Raw genomic sequence first — 24,616 nt, 5'->3', positions numbered from 1 at the left:
CTTTGAAATAAATTCATTTGCTATATATTATTTCATTTAGCTCTCACAGCAATACCTGTGAGGCTGGTACTCCTGATCCTACCTTAGAGATGATAAAGTTCATTGGACTGGTTCACGATCACACAATGTAAAAGACAATCCCAAATCCAGATCGCCTGACTGCAGAGATTGTGTAAAATGCCTTAAAGTAGTTGCAATAATTATGTAAATAGTGTACTGCAAATCCTTAATCTCATTTCTACTGAAGATTAGCTTCACCAGGTATAGTGTTATAAAAAAAAAAGATATACAGGCCCCAAGCAAATGACTTAAAATTCAGAAATAGTGGGGCCATTAAAATGAGGTTTAAATTGGTTATTTCCCTTCATCATATTTTCTATAAAAGATTTGAAATGAGTTTGTTGAAGGGATGTCTTACAGCCCACATTCATTGCAGCACTATTCACAATAGACAAGCTACGGAATCAACTTAAGTGTCCATCAAAAGATGAAGAAAATGTGGCATATTATGCAGTGGAATACTATTCAGCCTTAAAAAGGAAGGAAATTTTGTCATTTGTGACAGCATGGATGGAATTGGAGAATATTATGTGAAGTGAAATAAGCCAGACAGAAAAAGACAAATACCACATGTTCTTACTTACACGTGGAATCTAAAAAAGTTGAACTCATAGAAGCAGAGAGTATAATGGTGGTTACAGAGAATGGGGGTTGGAGGAAATGGGGAGATGATGGTTAAAGGGTGCAAAATCTCAAGAGGAATAAGTTTTTTTTCTTTTTTTTGAGATCTATTGCATAGCATGGTGAATATAGTTACTAATAGTGTATTGTACACTTCAAAATTTGTAAGAGAATAAATTTCCAATGTTCTCACCACAAAAAATGGGAAGTATTTGAGGTAATGGATATGTTAATTAGCTTGATTTAATTATTCCACATTGTATTTATAAATCATATAACTTCATACCCCATAAGTATATACAATTATAAATTGTCAATTTACAATAAAATAAAAAACTTCTATGACTAACAATTGCTTTTTCCCTACAGCACCATTTCTACTTGCCCGTTTGATGATTAGGATTATATGAAAATATTGTATTACATGTTTAAGTGGATAATTAAAATTTGATTAGCACTGACCCTAATCTAGTGAAAAAAAATTATGAGCAACAAATATTCATTAAAAATGGCTATACTGTGTATAAAAATTTATAATATCTACACTAATGGATAAATAGAGAGCCGCCAAATTTTTCCTATTGTGTCATTAATGATTTTTTAAAATCATTAAGCAATTTAAAATCATTAAGCTGCTTTGAGCAATTAGCAAATATTTGGCATTATCTAACATTATCAAGTATATAAAATACTGTTTACAATAAACATTCCCAAAACAAGAATAGTTTATATATTTTTAATAGCATTTTAAAAACACCTCGGACTAAAAGAAGACAAAAAGTGTAATGAAAGTGCTAATGCTACTTGCTTAAAACACAACAGGGTAAGCCACTTTAATTCTAATACTGATGGAAAATAAAAAGCTTCCAAATTCATTCCTGACTTCTTAGTTCACAGTGGCAAATAATAAAATTGAGACTCTAGTTTTTGTTTATAATATAGAGCAAAAGTTTTGTTTCCAAACCTAACCCAACAGCCCAGGATTATAGAATTGATTATCGTGAAATACAAATCATGACATTACAAATGAACATGACATGATTTTAACTTACTTTCTGTTTAAGTTCTCTAAACAAGTCTTTATGTAGGTATCATAATAATTAATCTGCTCTTCATAAAATGCTGCCTTCTCATTAAGTGCATTCAGGGTCTGCTGAAGTTTTGCCAATTCAGCTTTTCGAAGCTTACGATAGATTCTCTGATTTCGAATATCCTAAAACAAGTAAAGGCCATAATATGAGATTTAAGCATACATCTGTTTTACAACATTGCCAATTTGAGACAAGAAGAGTATCAAGTAGTTAAGTCACTATTAACTATTGTGACTGTTGTGTATCTCAGGCACCCTATTTTACTCTCAGCGCCAAAGTGTTCCCACCCCTTTTTACTTCAGTACTGGAAAGTGTCCATATTTAACTTTCCGATACTTGCTAAGGTCTATTTCTCTCTTGAAGGAAAAGCAAAGAAGCAATTTTAAAACAACCAGATGATTAGTTTAAGGAAAAATAGTGTTTTATGAGGGGTAAGAGTTTAGCAGTAGTCATGCAATTTCTTCAGACTACTTGGAACCTTCCTCTTTGAGGAATACTTCAACCTGAAAAGGTTTACATTTAATTGTTGAATTCATTTTAGAAATAAGTCAAAAACTTTTTCATCTGGCAAATTTCCAAGGTTTGAAAAAACAACTGGGTTCTCAAGACTGATTGAAAAAATTCATCATCAGTAAGTCTTACTTGGATTTAAACAGAATTCCTAGAATATTAAGTTGTGTAAGCTGCTTCTAGCTTACAAGAGCTAAGCTAAACTTAAACATGAAACTATAAGGGTTTTTTTTTGTTAATTGGTAAGCTATAAAAATATTTAAGAAAATGGTGCCTGTTTTAATATTATTTTTCCTTTGTAGACAAATTAAAAACCATTCCCCCAGAAATTCAAAGATACACCCACATAACCTCCCCACTTAAGTAAAAAGTCTTTGTTAAACAGAATCTTTTGATGGATGCCTTCATAATACGTAATAGCCTTCTTTCTTTCTTTTTTTAAAGCAAAGGTGTCAATTTCTCTACCCCATATCCCAAAGAGAAATATTTCCACCCCAAAGCTATAGAAAGAAATACTACTTCCCTTGAGGCAGCTGGGCTACAAGGAATAGCCAGAACTGACCATAACTTTCCACAGGAGAATGAAGCTGAGTGCATTTTTCTCCCAGAAGGCGAGAATTTTTTCCCCCCTGATCATTTAGCTTCCTTTAACCTCTGGACCCCATATTAATTTGTATGTCTGGATAAAAAGAATGAAATATCCTTTTAACCCAAATATTTACTTCCTTGTCCTTGACAAACAGATCTCAGCCACTTCCTGTGATGTTTCATTACATTCTTAGCGGAAATCTTTTCTTGGGAAGTTTCTCAAATGTAAAAATATGAGATGAGAAAACAGAAACTAATCTTTAAGTGTGAACTGCAGTTAGGCTAAACTGCTCAGAAACAAATTCTCAGGGACATAGAGTTACCAGCTCAATGGCTGGTCCTACGAGCAATTGGGCTATATGACAACTAATAATTCAAGAGAAAACTCTCCTAAAAGTGTCATTTAAAAAACCAGTAGGTATTGCTTAAAGCGATAGACTAAACTTGGTCATTATGTTTCCTGAGCATTCATTTCTGGTGTGTTTCAACTCTCCTCATGACTTGGGGGAGTTTTGATTATTCTCTATTAAAAGTCATGAACTGTTTTGAAACCTTTAAAAATCTGTACCGTTGAGGAGGTTGGGAACCATGATATATGCAAGTATGAATCCCCCATGTCACCTCACGGAGTGCCCTGCATGTGACCGATGATTAGCAAATGTTAAGTGAGGAAGAAAGAATACTGTTTCCAAAAACCTTGGCAATCTCATTGAGAATGTCTTGGTATTTATTTTTGGATGACACATGTCCAGTCTGTTCCAATGTCCGAAGATTCCTCTGGATTTTCCTCTTCTTCTGCTCAAGAGGCAGCTGTGAATCTTCAATCATAGATTGGCTATGCTTCATTTCTTCTGGAGTCCTCGAATCTATAACTGCATGGCTCACCATGTCTGTGGTATGATCTACTTCCTGAAAAGAGAACATTAAGATGTTGATTTTTCTCTGATCCCCCTAATCTTCAGATTCAGAAGCTACACAAGGCAACTAATGTCAAAATAAAAGAAGTCCTAGAGCCAAAATCCAAAGACTAGAACCAGAACATGTTCTTCGTGGGTTCTGAATCGGTGTTTGGAAGGAATTACTTCATCTTTTTGAGTAACTAACAGTGGTGGCAGGACTAATTTGGGCAAAATTCTAAATAGCTACTTCATTGCCAAGGTGACAAATCACCTTAGTAATGGACATGTTTTAATAAATGACTGCTACTTAGTAATTCCCTAGGTGGAAGGATTTCAATTCCTGGATAGTCTAGTTGAGGAAATCAAAACTAGATTATCCATTAAAATGCAGCTATGAGAACCATGAATGTCCAAAACTCAATTAAACTCTCACACATCAGCTACATTTATGGAGATTCGTAAGGCAATCCAACAGCAAGGTGCTCAGAGAGCTTCGTGCTAATAAGGGATTGTTCTCAAACTACCAACTCTGAAGAACTTGCAGGGTTTCTTTTAACTAAAGGGAATAAGAACATTGTAGCACATAGTAATTCCCAAATAAACAATGAGTAAATGAATAAATGAATACTATTTGTACAGCACATTGAAGAAAACAGTAATAAGAAGAGACTGTGATCTTCTTATTTCATTGTACTAGTCAACTGACTGACCTAATAGAGGATAGCTAAGAATATGATTGTTATTAGACACAGTAATGTTAGACACAGGACAGACAAGTCGATATTATGAACACAGGAAAAGTTTACCAGGTTAGCAGAAAACAAAAATACTCTAAATAGCAGCCAACATTATTGAGTACTTAATATGTGCCAGATACTGTTTTACCCACTTCACGTTTTAACTCATTTAACCCTGCCCATGAATTCCTTACCACAAGATTCCTTACCTATTATCATTACTCCCATTTTACAGTTGATGATGTAAAGAAAGATTCATTAAGAAAATCAATTTCTATTATACTTATTATTTTACACTGAAAGACAAGTTACCTGTTGTGCAGTTGCTGGTGTTTCTAGGATTTCTGTCAATGTGTTCCCTGGCTGGTTCCGGATCACATCGACGATTAGCTTTTTGGTCCTTACAAAATAGAGAAAGAAGAGACAGACTTTCAGATAGCAGTCCTGATGTGCAAAAATCTGCTTTTCCTAAGGGAGTGTGCACAAACATGTAAAAAAAAAAAAAAAATGAAGCTTCAAAGATAATCCCTTAAAACATTCTTTCAGAAATTCACCAGGTCTGTTCTAAGACACCTAAAAATTTGTGAATGCTTGATAATCAAAGTCTGGGCTTTATATGCTTGATGTTGCGGGATTATACTGTCAGTAATATGGACACAAGTATGTCACAAGATTCCTTATTTAAATATTTTTTCTTCTTTTTACACTGAGACAACTTTTTAATGGGCAGGAGGGACAAGTGCTACTGATATGGCCTGCTACTGTAGAGAGTGCAAAAATAATATCTAATATTCCCTTTTCCTGACTTAGATAGCATTTAAACTTCTGAGCCTATTTAATACATCATAAGCCTTTAGGAACCAGATCAGTGGTTTACCTTTCCTATCATGAGAAAGTTATGAAACAGTCTGAAGACCAGTGGGGGTAGAAGCCCCGAGTGGGCTGGGTAGGCTTTGTGTTGCTGGCTGACACAGCTGCTAGTAGGATGGGTGTTGAAGGACCAAGCTGAGGAGCTGAAATATAGGATTGGGTCCTTATCTTCAGGTAATAGAGAAGAACTGCTCCGTAAAAAGCTAAGAGCTGAAAAACTCCTCTAGGAGTGCTAAAGACATATGTTCTTTATGCAATTGGCCAAGACTTCCTAGCTAAGGATCAGGTTATGTAATTATTTAAAAACATTTGAACATAAAAGGTATATAATCAAGTTTACTTCTTTTACATAAGGTGGGAACAGTATTATTGGATGTAGCTTCTTTCCAAAAAAAAAAAAAAAAAAAAAAGGAAACAAGTTTCTTTAAACTACAAACAGGTCTAATCAATATCTAAAGTTTCACTTTTATGTAGCCCTGCTATTCCATTTAACTTTAGCTCTCTCAAAGGCTACATGATATCACTTAATTAAGTTTCTAGGATTATTAATTTCTTCCTAAAACACAACAGGAAATGTTCACACAGTATAAAAATTAGAAGTGAAAACAAAATTTTCATGCTTTGAAGCACAGGGGCAACTGCTCCCAAATGACAGAGGCTTCGCCCTTAAAGTTAATTCTAAATATATGATTTCTGAAAATAGCATAAAATCCAGTAAGTCATCTATAAACATGATTTTTCCTCATTACCTACTTATCACAAGTCTGCATGAAGAGAGGGATCACAATGCAGCCTTCTTTCCTCCCTTCGCCTAGCCTTTGGAGAACCATTTCCTCTGGCCCTTGTGACCCTTTCCTGCTGGGGATTTACGGGCTGTCTGGAAATGCACAGCTCCATACTCCACTGAGAGTCAAAGGTGGGCACACAGCTAATTATAGCCATGTGGGAGATGGCACGGTTCCTAAGGGGGCTGTGGCTTAGAAAGCCATGTATCTTTTCCTGCCTATACAACTCCCTCCTCCAATCATCATCATAAATGTATTGAACAGAAACATCAAGTTAAAAATAAAAGCTTTGGATAATTTAAAAAATCTAAGCATAGTAACTTTCTAAGGAGATAATATTCTAGGAACTACTTATGATACACACTTCTAAGGAAACTCCTAGCTCATCATCTTTAGAGAAGCTCATGACAAAATGACTGGGGTCACTAAAACATGCCCCACCAGGAACAAAGAATGTTTATTTGTTCAGGAGTTGTTGGAGGACAATCTGCCCATATAACCTATTTCTCTGGAATTTTACTTTACATCAGGCCTGTGGAGTTCATCGCCAAAGTTCTACCCCAGATATCCTACATGTAAGTAACCATCCAGTCCCATAACACGGAACTCAACTACCTCCCCCCCCACTTAAGGATATTGGGGTCAGACAGATCTAAGGCCATATCTGGGCTCTACTACTAGCTGTGTAGACTTGTGCAAGTTATATAATCCCTGTTGGGTTTTTTTTTTTTTTCATTTATAAAATGGGAATCTCTCAGAGGACTGATACAAGGAATGAATGAAAAGATGTATGTAAAGCCCTTTGCAGAAGTCTGACACATGGTAAGCACTTACATAGTCATTAAAGCTGTGCTGCACAAGACAGCAGCCACTTGCCACAGGTGGCAATTGAGCACTTGAAACACAGCTAGTCCAAATTGAGATGTGCTGTGAGTATAAAATACACACTGGATTTTGAGGATGTAGTATGAAAAACAGAACATATAATATACATTAACAATTTTTTACATTGATTACATATTGAAATGATATTTTCGATATATTGGGTTGAATAGAATATTATTATCAGAATTAATTTCATCTGTTTCTTTTTAAAATGTGGTTTCTAGAAAACTTAAAATTACATGTGTGGCTCATGGGAAATTTCTTTTGGAGAGTGCAGCATTGGAACATTCCATTCTTAAACAGGAAGCTCACTCTGAGAAGCCTGCCTTCCAGTGACGCCCACTCTGTGGACCTGGTTAGTCATAGGACTTTAGCACTCAGGGGGACCTTTGGGAAACAATCCATTCCCTGATTTTACAAATGAGGCAACTAAGAACTAAGAGGTTTAATGAGTAGACAAAGTTGACGCTCTACCTTCTGGAGTTGCAGAAAACAAGTGAAATTCTCTTTCCACACTAGCAGCCTCTCAAAAACCTGGAGAGGGGACAGGACTGTCCCCTAACCCCTCTTCTACCACCTTTCTTTTCTCCAAGTGAAAATCCTCAGTTCTTAAACCTTCTCACAATAGAATATTCAGAGAGTTCACAGTTCTGCTCACATTTCAGTTGCCAATGACCTTCTTAGGATGTCCCTTCTCCACCCACCCTGCTTCAAGTGTAAACATGACATTCTAGATATGGTTTGACCAGCATCAATCAACTGTTTATAGAGTACTGGCTCCATGATTGTTCAAGGATACCGTCCTCCTTGAATGAGGAGCTATCTAACTCTGAGAAGTAAAAAAGAAAAGAAAAGAAAAGAAAAGAAAGATAGACACCAGGGCGTTTATTGATCATAGCTGTGCTCAAATCCCAATGTCAGTAAATGAGACCACATGGAGCTCAAAAGCTGGTGTGGCCACTTGGGTTTGGCCATTCCACTCACATGGTGTCTTTTACTGTACTCTGACCAGTAGTATTCCTGAGTCTCCCCCTCTCTCATCTCCCTTACAGTGTGCCCAAGGTTGAAAAGGAATTAGTGCTTGTGAAAGCTAAGGAATATTTCCAGTTGTTAAAAATTCTAATACCAAGGCCGACCCCGTGGCGCACTCGGGAGAGTGTGGCGCTGGGAGCGCAGCAGTGCTCCCGCCACGGGTTCGGATCCTACATAAGGATGGCCGGTGCGCTCACTGGCTGAGCATGGTGCGGCCGGTCACAAAAAGACAAAATAAATAAATAAATAAATAAATCCATCAAATCATTAAAAAAAAAAAAAAAAAATTCTAATACCATTATTACGTATTTTTAGCACTAGACTTCAATTATCATAGTGGCCATTTAATGCTCCAGCTAGTGTGGACCAAAAGCAAGCAAATCTTTCAGTAGGGATAATGAATATCTAAACTGAATCATGTAATTGGAGAAAAATTCTTAAGAGATGACAACTTAAGCACTTTGGCAGCTAAGTATGATTAAAAACCACAAATATTGCCTTCTACCTAAACACATACTTTTGTGGAGAAACAAGTTTAATAAAGGCCATAAGGTTCACATATTTTAAGTTGAATCATAAGTTATAATGAGAGAAACTTACAATTGTAAGTTCATTATAATTCATAAGGTGTTAATGCATGATTTCATGTGATTGTCATAGCCCTCCCCTCATCCCCCATTTGATGGATGAGGAAACTGATGGTTAGGTAACTTGCTGAGTCCTATGGCTAACAGTGACACCTTGGCCTTGGGGTTATAAGGCTGTGCTCTACCAACTAACCAGCCAGCCCATTGTAAAGACCTGCAGTGTTCAATACAGTGGCTATCAGTCACATGTGACTAGTTGAGCATTTTTTTGTGTGGCTGGCTGGCTGGTATGGGGGTCCAAACCCATGACCTTGGTGTTATAAGGCTTCACTAACCAAACAACTGAGCTAACCAGCCATCTACACACTGAGTCTGTAATCCTTTTGAGTACCAACTGAGCTAATGGCCAACTACACATTGAGTCTGTAATCCCACATCATCCTAGGACTCCTCAGCCAGGCTTTTTTGTTTTTCTAATATCACCACAGTTGGTAGTACTGGTAAAATGGTAATAGCTCAAACCGAGGTTCTCTATTCCATAAATATACAGAAGGGAAATAGAAATAAATGTTTCTTACTACTCCAGTATGTGCCCTTTGTGTCCCTCACATCTGTCAGTCACTCCTCTTTGACCTGGAAAGATGCCCCAGCATCAGTTATGCAATAACTGCTTTGCTATAATTCTCATTATTTATTCTAGGATTCCTAAGAGTGCAAAGAACAATGACCTTGCCCTCAATGAGTTATAAGAATTTGTTATCAACAGTGTAGGTCCTGGAGGATTTACGATCATCTGGGCTTGAATTTCTGCTCTACTTATTAGCTGTATTACCCAGGAAAAGGTTTATATCTGTTCTATGCCTAGTTTCCTCATCTGCAAAATATTGGTAATAACCTCCACCCTCTTGTAGTTGTTAACAGTACTATATGAAATATTTTATATATATTATTATATTACATATATACACACACAAATACATGTTACTCTCTCTCTCTCTCTGTATATGTGTGTGTGTGTGTGTGTGTGTATACTGCCCCTGGCACATGGTAAGCACGACACAGGTGTTTGCTATCATCGTCTTGATCCTCATCTAATGAATAAGAGTTATGAGACCAGCATGGTATTAAATTTACAAGCATAAGGATTAACAATGCTTCAAATTCGGCTACTGCAGAGGCCCGCATGAAGATAAGTTACTCATCAATGGAAAGCTAGTGATTTTGTAATTAAGCATAAGGAAGAATTTCTGAAGGTTAAGAACATAAGCTGTTTAACAAGGAAGTAAAATAATTTTTTAGATAGAGAAAAGCCAGGTATTTTCATGTCCCAATTGCTGTACATTTCATGTTTGTTTACTTCATAACTTGTGTAGGTCATTGTCTGATTTTAGTGAAATGTGGTTCTATAATGAAGAGCCTCAAGAACTTTATCTTATGTTTGAGTTAGGAATTTGGTTTATTAGCTTGAAAAAAAGTCATCCCATAAGAGTTTTCAAATCAATATTTCAGAGTATTATCTAATGGAATATCAATGAAATGTGACATATGAACTTAAAGCATGCCAGTGACTACTTGCTTCACATAATTTTAGACTTTAGTTTCCTTACCTTTTCAAGTTCCCTGTCAATGCTACACTTTGTAATTATCTATTAGTATCAAGATTTTCAAATATATACTTTAAAGGAGATACAATGTATTTAGAAGTAAGGCTTGGCTAAAATCATAAAGCTAACTCTATTGAACTTTTGGGCAATACTCAAATTTCACTTTAAGGGATGGCTACTTGGTCGATCTTGATTTCTTGCTGTTATCCACACTGATCTTGGGCTGCTTGATGAAGTCCTCTGCCAATAACATGATTGCACAGTATGTCCAGAGGAAGGCCTTGAAGACCACAGAGGTCTATGGAAGCAGTGAATTATCAAGTCTATCAAAACACTGGCTCAATTGCCTTTTTTACATAAATGGAGAAGTTGATCCTAAAATTTACATATAACTGCAAGGGGCATCAAATAGCCAAAACAATCTTGAAAAAGGACAAAGTTGGAGGACTCACACTTTCCCATTTCAAAACTTATTACAAATCTGCAGTGATCAATGAAGTGTGGTATTAGTATAAGGATAAACATATAAATCAATGGAATAGAATAAAAAATCCAGAAATAAAGCCATACACATATGGTCAACTGGTTTTTGACAAGGGGTGCCTAGACCATTCCATAGAAAAAGAATAGTTGCTTCAACAAATGGTGCTGGGACAACCATACATTCACATGCAGAAGAATAAAACTGGATCTTTACCTCACACCACACATAATAATTAACCCAAACAGGGTTATAGCACTAAATCTAAGAGCTAAAACTATAGAACTCTTAGAAGAAAACATAGGGGTAGGTCTTTATAACCTTGGGTTAGACAGTTAACTCTTAAATATACCAAAAACACAGGTAACAGAAACAACAAAAATAGATAAACTAGACTTCATCAAGTTAAAAAGCTTTTGTGCAGACAAGGACATCACCAAGAGAGTAGAACGACAACCCACAGCAGGGACAAAAATATTTGCAAACCATATATCTGATAAGGGTCTAGATCCAGAATATATAAAGAACTCTTACAACTTAGGAACAAAAACAACAAAGAAAACTATTTAAAAATGAGCAAAGAACTTAAATAGACATTTCTACAAAGAAGTTATACAAATGAGTGACATGCATATGGAGGAATGATCAAAGTTATTAGCCACTGGGGAAATGCAAATCACAAGCACAATGAGATACTACTTCACACCCACTAGGATGGCTATTACTTTAAAAAAAAAAAAAGGAAAAAAGTGTTGGTTAGATTGTGGAGAAACTGGAACTTTCACACCTTGCTAGGGTAATGTAAAATGATAGTCACTGAGGAAAACAGTTTGGTGGTTCCTCAAAAAGCTAAGCATAGAATTACCATATAACTCAGCAATTCCATTCCCAGGTATATACCCAAAGGAATTGAAAACAGGTGTTCAGACAAAAACTTGTACACAAATGTACATAATGGCACTATTCATAATAGCCAAAAGGTGGAAACAACCCAAATGTCCATCAACTAATGAATGGATAAACAAAATGTAGTACATCCATACAATGGAATATTATTTAGCCATAAAAAGGAATGAAGTACTGCTACATACTACAACATGAACGAACCTTGAAAACATTATGCTGACTAAAAGAAGCCAGACACAAAAGGCTATATATATGAGATACCCAGAACAGGCAAGTTCATAGAGACAGAAAGCAGACTAGTAATTGTCAGGGTCGGGGAGGGAAGCTGGGTGCGGAGGAATAGAGAGTGAATACTTAATGGGTATGGGCTTCACTTTGGGGATGATAAAAATGTTCTGGAACTAGACAGTGGTGATGGTTGCACAATATTGTGAATGTACTAAATGCCACTGAATTGTACACTTTAAAATGGTAAATTTTCCTGTACCAGCCAGCTGCCTAAATAAATAAATAAATAAATAAAACGGTAAATTTTACATTATGTGTATTTTACCACAATAAAAAATAGAACAATTGGCTGGCTGTGCATAGTATGGTGATTAAAGGAGCACACAGTGTGTGTTTCCAGCACACACTGGGGAGCTAGGAGGGAGCCACACAAGGGCTGAGGCTGGTAATGCTGCAGGACAACATACCAGGTTTCCCAAGCTAACACACATCACTTCCCAACCTGCCTGACTTTCATGGTTTTGTTTTAAAAACACGAATTCACAGAACCATGGAGAACCACGTTTGGAAATGAATATAAATATACATGATATTCAGATTATCTGTTATTATGGATTACTCAAATTATGATTCCCATTCATTAATGCAGACATTTGAGTTGACTGCATATAGAAAATGATGTTAAGTAACAGACAAAACTAATTAAGAAAACATTTCTTCCAGTTACTTCTAAGGACAAAGCTTGCCAGATCATGAGATACTTGGCCTAATTTCATTTGCACAGCAGAACCACGCAGTCTGTATTTCCAGTTATTTTTGCAATTGGCAGTTGCTCAGAGGAACCCAGGGAGCAGACTTCTTTTGCTCTGCCTGAAGTGTCTCCCTGAAAGTTCAGTCTGACTTGGTAATCAGCAGTCAAAAAGAAAGGCCCTCAACTCTTGTGAGATCAAGGCTATGTACTTCAGCGTGGCCTCTATCCTACAGTCAGCCGTGTTCTCCACCATTAGACTTCAAAATCCTATAGGCAGAGGCTGTTCCTGGCTTGCTCACGTCTGTGTTCCCAGCCTCAAGCCCAGGGTGTGACCACAGTAGGTACTCCAACATTTGTTACGTGAATGAATGGAGCCCTAGATGATCTGAGGACAATAGACAAGCCTAATAGCAGAAGCCTGCACAGCAACACAGCACATTGAGGAAGGTTTTTTTGTTGTTTTCATGGGTAATTGAATATCTGGAAAAAATCAATGGAAATGAATGCTGTCTGAAGCATGTCAGTGGCAGGACAGAAAGCTCTGGTCACAAATGAAAACCATCTCAGGATTCAGGACATGTAGTTTGGAAGTAACATCTGAAGTACTGTTTCAATAATATTTAGTCCCTTTTGTTCCCACTTCCCTTTGTCCCACTTCCAGTCTCTACCTCATCCTAACACATAACTGTTCTAATGTGCTGGTATGCACTTTTTTGTTGTTTATACAAGTTCCTGAAAACTGCATTGTTTGGTGAGCATGTGTTTTTGATTTCTGATGTTTTGATTTATGGTGTTTGTATCATAAATCTCCTTCTCTTTCTTACTCTGTGTGTAAAAGACAGATGTGGAATACCCATGAGGTCTTGATGGGAAAAATATACTATGTGAAATCTTTGGGGGCAGGAAGTAGGGTACAAATAAAGTCAAAGCTGGTAAACATATCCAGGACTGGTTTAGTGGGAAAGAAGGTCAATACATAAGAGATCATAATGTCTTATCATACGTGTGCCTTTTTACACTATAATTTTATACCAGACGTTAAATTTGGTTAAAGATGTTTCCTCACTAATCTTCTGATCACTGTGAGACAGATATTTCCCTTCAGTTACTTAAGAACTTTCATAGGCTCAGTTAATCATTTCATAAAGGGAAGGAATCAAATTCCTACATGGAAAACTAAAAAACCAAGACAGGCTCTGAAAACTATTAGAATGTTTAGTTCCCTTCTAAATTGTGAAGAGTCCATTATCCTTTGGTTAGCTGTTTGATGGATAAACATAATTTATTTCAATACTCACATACTTTTAAATGAATGATTTGGGATTTAACCTTATTTGAATTTGCATGGTCTAAGACACGTAATCGGGGACATGTGCCCTTTAAGCCCCAAACTTACTTTATCATAAGGCTTCGGCCATCTACGGCTTCACCATCCCCTATGTCGTATTTGCTTGTTAAGAAAAGAGAAATCTCAGTCTTCGAGAGCTGATTTAGTGTATTTGCCTTGTTAGGGTCATTGGGGTCAATTGCTCCTTCCCCTGCAGGAAAAACAACAAAAAACAAAAAACAATATGATGTAATTCTTCCAATTCACTTGCATCAACAATGTGAGAGATATGTCTTTCTTCTGCGGGAAAGACAGGCTCAGCAATCCAACGGGAGACCACGAGCTTCGCAAAACCCACAGTCTACTATATCTGAAGTGGCTTTTCAAATATTTGATTGAAACATGAAAAGAACACGGGACATAGATATTCAAAATATGACCAAATTACTAAAAAAGAGAACTGTTAATAAAAGAAATCCTTAGAAAACACAGTAAGGAATTTCTCTTTTTTTAATAAATTTGGTTCTTTAATGATGTTTTCTTTATGATACAGGTTGACAAATCTTTTTTTATGTATCTGAAGCTTATCTTCAAAAATATCAAATTGTTTTACAATCTAGGTTATTATGAATTACAGAACTCAATGTAGAAAGGGACAAATGTAGTTGTTATCCTTTAAATAAGCTTAAGTTTTAAAATTCTAAAAAAAAAAAAAAAATCTAAGACAGGAAATCCAAATCACCAACCAACCAAAACAACAGAACAAAAACAAGGGGAAAAGTAGAAGGAACAAGTTCTTACCAAGAAAAGATTCCACAGTAGGTACTTCTCCGAGCAATCCCAACAACTCATTCAGTAAGTCATTTTTTTCAGGGGCAATCGCATCCTGGTGTTCCAACAGGAGCTTTATATAGAAAGCAACACACACACACACACACACACACACACACACACACACACACACACACACACACACACACACACACACACACACACACACACACACACACACACACACACACACACACACACACACACACACACACACACACACACACACACACACACACACACACACACACACACACACACACACAGAGATAAAAGTAAATTCTCAACTGCTACCATATTTATATAGTTTCCTTTCTAGTTTTTCATGATAATTTTCTCCTGACATGATTTAAATCTTAAATACAAGTCTGAGAGTTCTTGAAATTAGGGACCATAAAGACAGATGGTTTTTATTTTACCCCAGAGAGAAATGACTACTCTACATCAAGAAATTACAGAAGGGGCAGCCATCTACTACCTAACCTCTGTGCTCCTCTCCACCTTTATAGTAAAAATCAAAATTGGAGAAAAAGAGTCTACAATGAGGCGGGAAGGGCATTTCCATATCACTTCAGTGAAATTATGCAGTAATCAAACACAACAGTGTTGTGTGTTTTTTTTTTAAATTACCACTATTAGCTACTTTAATCTGTCTTGCATTGAAGATCTTTCATGGGTAAGGATGGAGGAAATGCTCAAAAGGGTTCCTTGGTCTGAGACCTACATTTTCTTGTGATTTCCCCTTTCCTGACCCCAGAAAGGCTCAAAGATGAGTGACAACTGCTGAGGTTTCTTGCTAGATCTCAGAAGAAGCACTGTTAACTCTTGAGAATAGCAGCTTGGAGGGGAAAATCCCAAAGGACAACACCTCTGTTTTTGTTTGCATTTATAATTAAACTGAAACGTTTCCAAAGCTTGGGACTGGTACCCCTGGTGATAAGAAATATAATTTTAGTTGTTTTGAGCAACTATCTTCTAAAGCTCTGAATCATAATGATAAAGTTAGTCCCTTTCCCTTTTCAAATCTTATTCCCAACTGCTTTACTGAGATATAATTCACATATCATCAAATCCACTCATTTAAATGTATGATGCAATGGTTTTTATTATGTCCACAGAATTATGCAGCCGTTGCCACTGTCTACTTTCAGAACACTTTCACCACCCTAAAACAAACTCTGCACCCATTAGTAGTCACTCCCCATTACGCCTCCCTCCCAGCCCCTGCAAACCACTAATCTACTTTCTGTCTCTATGAATTTGACTACTCTAGGTACCTCGTATAACAGGAATCACACAGTATTTGTCTTCTTATGACTGGCTTATTTCATTTAGCATTATGTCCTCAAGGTTCATCCATGTTGTAGTATGTATCAAATTTCCTTTATTTTTAAAGCGGAATAATATTCAATTGTATGGATATACCACATTTTATCCATTCATCAGTTCATCTCTTGATGGTCACTTTGCTATTGTAAATAATGCTCCTATGAACATGGTGTACAAATATCTCTTCAACCCTGCTTTCAATTCTTTTGGGGACACATCCAGAAGTGGAATGGTTGGATCATGTGGTAATTCTATTTCTAGTTTTTTGAGGACCCATCATACTGTTTTCCACAGCAGCTGTACCATTTTATATTCCCACGAACACTGTCCATGGGTTCCATTTTCTTCACATGCTTGACAATACTTGTTATTTTTTCTTTTGAAAGCGGTCATCCCAATGGGCATGAGATGATATCTCATTATGGTTTTGATTTGAATTTCTCTAATCATTAATGATGTTGAGCATCTTTTCATGTGCTTGTTGACCATTTGCAAATCTTTGTTGAAGAAATGCCTATTCAAGTCCTTTGCTCATTTTTTAATCAGGTTGTTTTGTTGTTGATGTTCAGCTGTAGGAGTTCTTTATAAATATTTGCAAATCATAAATCTGGTAAAGGTTAATATTAACTAATCATAAGATATTAACCCTTTATTGGATATATAATTTGCAAATATTTTCTCCCATTCTATAGGTTGCCTTTCTACCCAGTTGATTGTGTCCTTCAACGCACAGTTTCCCATTTCTAAATTGGATTATTTATCTTTTTATCATTGAGTTATAGGATTTCTTCATATATTCTGGATACAAGTCCCTTATCAGATATATTATTTGCAATTATTTTATCTTATTTTCTCAGTTGTCTTTTCAGTTTCTTGATGGCACTGTTTACAGCATAAAAGTTTTCAATTTTGATGAAGTCCAATTTCTTTCTTTCTTTTGCTGCTTGTGCGTTTGGTGTCATATCTAAGAAACCACTGCCTAATCCAAGGTCAAAGATTTACTCCTATGTTTTATTCCAAGAATTTTACAGTTTTACCTCTTATATTTATGTCTGTGATCCATTTTGAGTTCATTTTTTCTATAGGACAGAATGAAGGGGTCCAACTTCATTCTCTGGCATGTGGATTTCCAGTTGTCCTAGCATCATTTGTTGAAAAGGGCTATTCATTTCCCATTGAACTACCTCAGCTCCTTGTCTAAAACAAATTGACCATAAATATGAGGGTGTATTTCTAGATTCTCAATTCTACTTTATTGATCTTTATATCTACCCTTATGCTTGTATAGCACTGCCTTGATTAGTGCCTCTTCCATTCTCTTTTAATCTTAAGATTAGCGAAGGAGAGAGTAACTGTTTAATGCTAAATTTTCCTTAACACTTCTCTGGAACTTGCTAATTGTGTTTTTTTAAAAAAGGGAGAGCAATCTCAGACGCATAGCTTCAAGGCAAGGAAACACTGTATCCAACTATTCTGTCTTCATTATACATCTTCTAAAGTTTCTGTTTATGACAAGGGATGCTAGTTTTTCATTACAGTTGTGGTACTTTGTTTTAAAGCAAAGAAACACTTTGTTTTTAAAAAGATGGGTTGATTCAAAGAAAGACTTTAAATAATAGAGGTAATATAAAGACATGGAGAAATCTACAATGATAGTCCATATGGTATTTTGGGGGATGGGGAAATAAGTTAGAGAGCAGAACAAAATACACAAGATAGATAAATTTACATTCTAGTTCTCTGAAGAGACAGGACAGCTGATTTGGCTGCTGTCTCTGGAAATGGATGATTTAGGTGGCCAGCTTCTACCCTTTAAAAACTTCCTGAAAATGTCTCCTTGTAGAGCTTATTTTGAAGTTCTACACATTCCTTAGAGAATGAGGGGCAAGCACGAGGCCACGGCTCTGCAAGTGATGCTCCTGCTGTGCCTGTGTCTGCATGCAGACGTCTCCTCCCTTAACACAGACAGTAAACAGGACAGTCTCTGCAATTACACAATTTCCCCACATTACATCTGCTTCCAACCTAACACATGAAGGAATTCCAAATCCGTCACAAGCTCTGTTTCCCAGGATTGAATTCTGTTTTCAATTCTTAAGAAATGGAACGCACTACGTCTCCTAAAGAGTACTCTGAATACAATAACATTTTCTCTCTGCTACCCTTGGGAAAGAATCTTTCTCTCTAAAAGAGAACTTTCCACCACTGTTTTTAGCTTGTGGCTATTGCTCTCAGCAAATGTGCAGACAGGATGTGCACATTTTTTGAGTTGGATAATGTATCATAAAAAAAGATGAATAGGTTATTGCTCAAATTTAAATGAGTCTATTAGAAAACTTTTAGAAAATTATTCTTGTAAATCGTTCACTGCTGGACAATTTTGTGATTTGGGGGTGTTTACATGTAGAGAAAAGGATAGCCTATTCATTTTATCAGTACTTATTGAGAGCTTGTTGTAAATGTCAGGGAAGCTCCCTGTTCCGACCCTGAAAGAGACATCAAAGCTATGTCTACTCTTTCCTCCAGATTCACATTCAAGCTTTAGTTTCTTAGAAGGGCTTAATAATAAAAACTGAAACCTTAAGCAGCCAGTTTGCCACTTGTCAGTATATCTGCTTTGATGGGGGCAAAAGCATGACCTTTGAGAGATTAGTTATCTTTATAATCCAAAGTTGGAGGTATCCTTAACTGAAGCATCTAGAACTCTAATGAGCATCTGAACCCCTTGGATCTTGTTAGCATTAAGGTTCTATTTGGGAGGTCTGGGGTGCATTTTTAACACATCTCCAGGACCTTGCTTTGACTAGCAAGATCTGAAACTATTCTTGAAAATGTTACCTTTTAAAAATCTAGATTTTTCAGGAAATAAGTTCCAAATGGTCTTAAAAACAAAACCCTTAATGTTTAGCTTCTCTTTTTGCTATAAGTAATTGAAAAGCCAACCAAGGCCTAATTCCTTCCCAATGTTGCTGAGCAGTGCACCCTGCCCCCAACGGGCACTTAATACAAGCTAGTGACTGATGGTGATGTTTGCATGTGAACCAGATGGTTACATTATGACACAGCACAGACTGTAAAAACGCCTGCTTCTAAGAGACGGAGATTTCCAGAACAATAGAAGTGATTCTTTGCAGGAAGCTACTATTGGATGGTGGTTTCCTGTCTTCCTTGAACAGCCTGTTAACTACTTCTTTTTTACGTCTAAACTCATTTCTTTTTAAAAATTTTTTGTTATTTTTTTTTTAAATGTTATTTTAACATACACATTGTAATTGTACATACTTATGGGGTACAATCTGATATTTTGATACATATAAAAAGTATAATAATCGGGTCAGGGTAGTTAAAGTTTCAATCAATCAATGTTCTCATTTCCCCAGAAAATTACTGGAAAAGCTGAGAGGATTCCTGTAAAGGGGAGAGACAGGCTGTGGGTCTAGGCAGCATGGCTTTGGTGGGTGAGAGGGCATCAGGGCCTGTCCCTACTCAGGGCTTAAACTGCAAATTTGCAGTCTGGTTTTGTAAATGGATCATGTCAAAACTAAACTTTGTTTGGCAGAAGGAGTTTTATTAATGTATAAGAGTGAGGGAATAAATAATCAAGAGTTTCGGAGGGTTAAGAGTATAAGCACTAGCACATGTGTACACTAAGTCCTATAGAGAAAACATGCCTGAACCACAGGTCCATGGCTAAGACCCCTCCTGACCCCACTTACTGAATGTGTGCTGATGATTTCTTCAATTGAAATATAAATGACTGGTTTGCTGACTGTCACCAAGTCTGTGTATTTGTCCATATTAAACTTCTCTTCTGGCTCAGGAACATCACATGCTTCTTTGAAATATTTCCTAACAAAGGAAGAAAAAAGTCTTCAGCATAGTAAAATTTATAAGTTAAATAGCTTCATCAAAATAGTTAGGAAGTTTTGAATGATGGCTAGTACTTTGTTCTCCACCCCAAATCTTGAGGGGACTTGTCACGGCTTCTTCCAGGCTGGCTCCTGACTATGGAAGCCAAGTCCATGTTTCTGGATGTTAGACCCAGTTCCTCAAACAGGATTAGATAGAGCAGTAAAGGCCTTAGGCCTTGTTTGTGACTCAGTGTGATCAAACTATAGGCAGGTCATCTTTAAAATGTTGTTATTTAAAAATAGCCCCTGTAATCTAAAAATGTCAAAATTGATAATTCTTAATCTTAGAATCAAGTCTTTATGGAGAATATAATCCAAAAGCAATTCATCGAGCAACCCCCCCCCCCATGTGGAAGGAGGCAAGACAGCAATGCCTGGGATCCTAGGCAAGAGTCAAGAGCAGCAGCCTCCTCCACCTGGAAGCAGGTAACAGAGAATACCAAAAACACCACTTTCATGAGGGTGGCTCACCACAGCCACCGCCACAGCCACAGCTGCTGCAAAAGTGGCTCGATGCCATAGCAGTAGCCACAGATACTGTGAAGGCAGCCTGCCAGACACTCAACTGCACTGACACAGGGAGAGTCACCAGTGGAGACTGGAAAAAGAAGAGAAAGTCTCTCTCCTCAAAGTCCACTCCAGAGTAATAGAAGAAGCAACTGCTCTACCAGATGAGCAGACATCAGTGTTGAGATAGTAGAAATACAAAAACCCAAGAAAATATGACACTACCAAAAGAATACAGTAATTCTCAAATACCAGACTTTATAGAGCAGGAAACCCTTGAAATTATTGAGAAGGAATTATGAGCAACAATCTTAAGGAAATACAAGATACGAGAAGACTCAGACAACACAATGAAGTGAGAAAAAAAATCCAGGATATGAAGGAGGAAATTTACAAAGAGATTAATACCTTAAAAAAGAATGTAGCAGAACTCATGGAACTGAAACATTCACTCAATGCAATAAAAAACACAGCCGATAGCTTCAGAAGCTGGCTAGAACAAGCAGAGGAAGAATTTAAGATAGTCTTTTCTAAATAACCCAGGTAGACAAAAAAAGGCAAAAATTTAAAAAATGAAGAAAATCTAGGATAGCTAGCGGATAACCTTAAGTGCACAGATATTGGAATCATGAGTGTTCCAGAAGTGGAAGAAAAAGGAAAAAAGCATGGAAAACCTAATCAATAAAATACTAATGGAAAACTTCCCAGGAATAGGGAGAGACATGGACCCTCAGATGCAGGAGGCTCAAAGATCCCCAAAGAGATTCAACCCCAAAATATCCTCTCCAAGATACATTACAGTCAAACTGGCAAAGTTAAAAGAAACAAGAGAACAGCATAAATTCACCTATAAGGGAGCTCTTATGAGACTAATGGCAGACTTCTCAACAGAAATTCTACAGGCCACAAGAAAATGGGATAATATATTAAAAATACTAAAAGAAAAAAACTGCCAGCCAGGAATACTATACCCAGCAAGGCTATCCTTCAGAAGTGAGGAAAAAATAGTGTATTTTCCAGACGAACAAAAACTGTGGGAGTTCACCACCACATGACCAGCTTACAAGAAATCCTCAAGGAATTCCTGTATCTGGAATCAGAAAGATGATAATGACTAGACGAATACACAAGAAAGAACAAAACCCACTGGTAGAACAAAAATGCAAATGAGCAAGAGAAAGAAATTAAATCTCACCACCACAAAAAACAATAACGACAATGTTATAATGCCTCTGCTTTATTTCTCATTTTGGTAATTTCAGTCTTCTCTTTTTTTTCTTGGTATTTTGGTTGATATTTTTAAAGAATCAACTTTTTGTTCTGTTGATTTTTTCTATTGTTTTTTAATTTCCTATTTTATGTATTTCTGTTGTAATCTTTGTTATTTCCGACTTATATTTGCTTTTGGTTTAGTTTGCTCTTCTGTTAAGGTAGAAGTTTACACTACTGATTTGAGATTTTTCTTATTTCTAATATATGTGTTATATAAATTTTCCTCTAAACACTGCATGAGCCCTGCATCCCATAAATTTTGATATGTTGCACTTTGATTTTTATCTTAAAGTACTCTCTAATTTCCTTGTGATTTTTCTTTTTACTTGTTGTTTATTTAGGAGAGTGTTTAATTTCCATGCATTTGTGCATTTTCCAAATTTCTGTTATTGTGGTCAGAGAACATATTTTCTATTATTTTCTGTGATCTTAGTCTTTTTAAATGTATTAAGACCTGTGGCCCCAAATTAAAAGAAACAAAACAAAACAAAACAAACAAAAACCCAAAACAAAAGCGATTCATCAAATTCATTCTTTAAATGGCACAAACTCCTGGGCCTGCAACATTCTGTCCACCTTCAGAGCTCCTGCTAAGGGTGTGACAAAAATGGGAGTTGTCTACTCTATTCTTAGTTGATCCAGTAAAAAATGTTAAGGCTAGACATACAAATACATAAAATTCCCCAGGACTCAGACCCTAAAAGTCTACTATTTAAAACTATAGGAAATATAGAGAAAGACCAAGAAAAGCCAGGAGTGCTGTGAACACAGTTGAGGAGAAGTTCCGGGTAGTTTTCACCTAAACAACCCTTGCACAGGTAGAATATATATTTTATTCTGTCAAGTTGTAAATGTTTCCTATGCCTGAGATCATCCTTGGTATCTCCCCTAAGGGCACCCAAGGCTTCTACACCAGAAATGATCTGTACCTTCCCAACCCAAGGCTGGGGGAGGTTAAATGGCAGGCAGCCATGTTGGGGAACATGTTCCCATGTGACAAAAGGTCTTCCTGAACTGTTTCACCATAATTTCTCATAGATTGCTTAGGATCACAAAGGATAAATGTGAGTAGAAGAGAAAAAGGATGAATTTAAGAGGAGGTGAGGGGAGGCTTTTGATTTTGTTTCTTTTTAGATGATGATCTGGGAACACAGATGGCTGACAGAAATAATCCAAGAAGAAAAGAAGTAAAAGGAAGCTCTAACAGCAGCTAACAGTTTGCAAGAAATGTGGGAAATGGATATTAGTTTTTTAGTCAGTGAGGACTAAAATTAGCAGCTTGATCAAAAATTCCTGCAGTAAGAGGATTTGGGGTAATTTTCTTACAAAAGGCCACAAATTCTAAAGAGAGATGAGTGATCATGAACTACCTCTGTTGGCAGACAAGTCACTAACCCAGAGGAAAACTGAGGAATGGAAAATTATTTTCCCAGTGAGGACTGAAATGAGTTTACTTCTATGACCTACCATTTGAATGACAGACAAGAGAACAAACAAAACCCAAGATGGAAGTGTTTCCCAGAGAGCTCGGAACAAGTGAATCTTACTACTAGCTCACTCCTTTCTTGTTCATGTGGAATTATCAGAGATATGAGTATAATTCGGAAACACAAAGGTCAAGAGAATTAAATCTTACATGTACAATGAAAGGCTCGAGAACAGAACAGAAAACATTTACGCACAATCATCAGTAAATGTAAAATCTGAGGTTTCCCAACCTTTTAAAAATCAAATACTCTATTTCCTACTATTTGGTGCAAATGAGGCAAGTTCTTCCTGATTGGAAAACTTCTTTTTTAAAAAAATTACCCTCTTCTTAAGTTCGACAAAGTAGAAATCAGCTATTTTGATTTTTTTTTTATTTTAAGTAATCAATAAACCCACAGCATGCCAGAAAGAACAGTATTTTATTTTGTCAATAGCAGAAATTATGCATCTAGGAAGGAAGCAGTGTAATAGGAGTGCAGGGGCTGGGGGTGGGACAGGGAATGGCAGGGAACACCAGGCATAAGCAACCTTACCTGCTCTTCCCTCCCTTCTCTTTCTCGCAGTAGCAACTGGTAGAAGAAATGCATGCAGCTTCTATCTGGGGTTGCTGTCCTCCACCCCCAACTCCAGCTCTCGGCACAAAACACACGTTGTTCTTGCCCACCACCTTGACTAACGGCCCCTCTCACCTGAATTCCTGATATGTCTCTGATAAATAACTGTTCATAGATGAGAGATGTTCATTTTCTCCTTCAAACAGCTTGTTGGAGGCTGCGTGCTGAAGAACCTTAGCCACTGACCCTAAGTTTCTCCTTTGGTCTGGATTTATCTGACCTCCAGCTGTCATGTCGATGATGTCAAAGCCATCTGGAGCTACAATGGCTGGGTTCATGTACCGATAGTACAGGAGGTTTCCGACAATCTGGAGTGATGCAGAGGAAAAAGACCATTGTCAAGAGAGAAAACTCAAGAGTTTTAGGTTGTTTTTTTTTTTTTTTTAAGTATTCATATACATTTCCCAAGAGATAACATATCATTTTATGATGTGAATGTTAACAAGAAGTTAAATAAAGGTGGTGAAAATATAATCACATATTACTAATATAATTAACAAAATTATTTTTGGTGAAAATTATCCTTATTTTCCCCAAAGTGCCCTAATACAAAGAATTTCAATAATGTCTAAAATCTCCAAATTAACCTCAGCATAATCAATAATCTTGAGAGTCATCAGAAACAGAAGACCTGCAGCTTATCGTAAATAGTCACACATGGGGAAAAATCTTACAAAATGCTATGTTGGTAATTTTGGCTCG

At 36.7% G+C, this 24,616-nt stretch overlaps 1 protein-coding gene across 1 annotated transcript in view; it reads right to left on the bottom strand.

Moving 5' to 3' along the window:
- Positions 1-24,616, bottom strand: part of IQGAP2 (IQ motif containing GTPase activating protein 2) — a 222,511-nt gene that overhangs the window by 6,000 nt on the left and 191,895 nt on the right. Inside the window, exons 26-32 of the mRNA XM_063086623.1 lie at positions 23,990-24,222; positions 19,839-19,971; positions 14,764-14,866; positions 14,032-14,173; positions 4,819-4,906; positions 3,567-3,779; positions 1,734-1,894 (exon numbers count right to left, since the gene is read on the bottom strand). Coding sequence (XP_062942693.1) covers positions 1,734-1,894; positions 3,567-3,779; positions 4,819-4,906; positions 14,032-14,173; positions 14,764-14,866; positions 19,839-19,971; positions 23,990-24,222 — 1,073 coding nt within the window. The remainder of the gene's footprint in view (positions 1-1,733; positions 1,895-3,566; positions 3,780-4,818; positions 4,907-14,031; positions 14,174-14,763; positions 14,867-19,838; positions 19,972-23,989; positions 24,223-24,616) is intronic.

Source organism: Cynocephalus volans, chromosome 2 (assembly GCF_027409185.1).
Source record: "Cynocephalus volans isolate mCynVol1 chromosome 2, mCynVol1.pri, whole genome shotgun sequence".
In the NCBI taxonomy this organism is placed as follows: Eukaryota; Metazoa; Chordata; class Mammalia; order Dermoptera; family Cynocephalidae; genus Cynocephalus; species Cynocephalus volans.
Note: the sequence above shows the minus strand (reverse complement) of the source record. Positions and strands in the feature narration are given on the sequence as shown.